A 1,233-nucleotide genomic window follows, 5' to 3' on the forward strand; every position below is an offset into this window, starting at 1 on the left:
CCTGCCTGGCCTGAGGTGTGGAAGACAGTGGTGCTGATCTTGGGCTGGGATAATAACTTGATACTTTACTTTCTTACAGTTGTTTCCTCTCTTTGCTCCTGGTGGCGGCTGTGGTTTGGAAGATCAAACAAAGTTGTTGGGCCTCGAGGCGTAGAGAGGTAAGCCTCAATGGATGAAGATTAAAGAATCCCTGTAAGAGCTTTTTTCCTTTTCTTTTTGTCTTAAGCAAGTCATTTTTAGCTATTTTGTGACGACTGATAGATTTATCCACAATAAGAATAGTGCCACCCTTAGAGAAGCCCTGGTGGCACAGTGGTTAAGTAATATGGCTGCTAAACCAAAAGGTCGGCAGTTCGAATCCACCAGCCGCTCCTTGGAAACCCTATGGAGCAGTTCTCCTCTGTTGTGTAGAGTTGCTGTGGGTCAGAATCGACTCCACAGCAGCGAGTTTATGTAGTATATAGTCAGTAGACTTTGATTAGTGCTACAAAGTCTAATCAATTCTACAGGGTTTTAACTTTCTAAAAGGAAATTCTAGTATTATTATAGATGCCAAGTGTATTCTTCTTACCAAAATCCCAAGTCTTGACACTTGAAGTGGGAGCTCTGAGGGCTTGTTAACAGGGCCACATCCAGCACTTGATTTGGCACAGCCTTCATAAAAGCCTTTCATGAGAATGTGGCTGAAATCAGCCATTTAGGCACCTGAAGAATTTCTCATTATTCAAAAAAAAGATCCATGTGTGTCCAATTAAGTTTTTACTTAAATTTTATTTTTTAATATGAATCTTGATTTTTTTTTCCAGAGCAAAAGTAGCATTAATGAGTGAAGCAAATATTTACAGTTGACAACTTCAAATAAATAAACTTGGTTAAAATTACAACTAAAAACTTAAGTCTATTGCGACTTTCACTTGTGCTTTTACTTTGCCCCTTTCAGTCATCATGTCAATTGCATTGTTGCTAAGGGAACACTCCTTGGTTTTCTATAGAAACTCATGCCTCTTTCTGTGTAAAAATTTACAGACAAATTTAGAAGAGAATGGAAATATATAAAAATCACAACTCTCAAGCATTCAGCCTGCTCTTAGAACATTACTGTCTCTAACAGGGTTAAGGGAGGCTCCAGGCCTGGGCCACCCTCTAGGCTGTGATGCCACCTTTTCTGACACACTCAAGGGTGATGTTATCATAGATGGAATGTTACATCCTCTTTATTATCCTTATTTTTCA

At 39.2% G+C, this 1,233-nt stretch overlaps 1 protein-coding gene across 1 annotated transcript in view; it reads left to right on the top strand.

Moving 5' to 3' along the window:
• The window catches only part of LOC111821768 (attractin-like), a 23,350-nt gene that overhangs the window by 13,839 nt on the left and 8,278 nt on the right, over positions 1 to 1,233 (top strand). The window contains exon 3 of the mRNA XM_023737561.1: positions 80 to 158. Coding sequence (XP_023593329.1) covers positions 80 to 158 — 79 coding nt within the window. The remainder of the gene's footprint in view (positions 1 to 79; positions 159 to 1,233) is intronic.

The sequence above is a fragment of the Trichechus manatus genome, unplaced genomic scaffold (assembly GCF_000243295.1).
Source record: "Trichechus manatus latirostris isolate Lorelei unplaced genomic scaffold, TriManLat1.0 scaffold00104, whole genome shotgun sequence".
Lineage (NCBI taxonomy): Eukaryota > Metazoa > Chordata > Mammalia > Sirenia > Trichechidae > Trichechus > Trichechus manatus.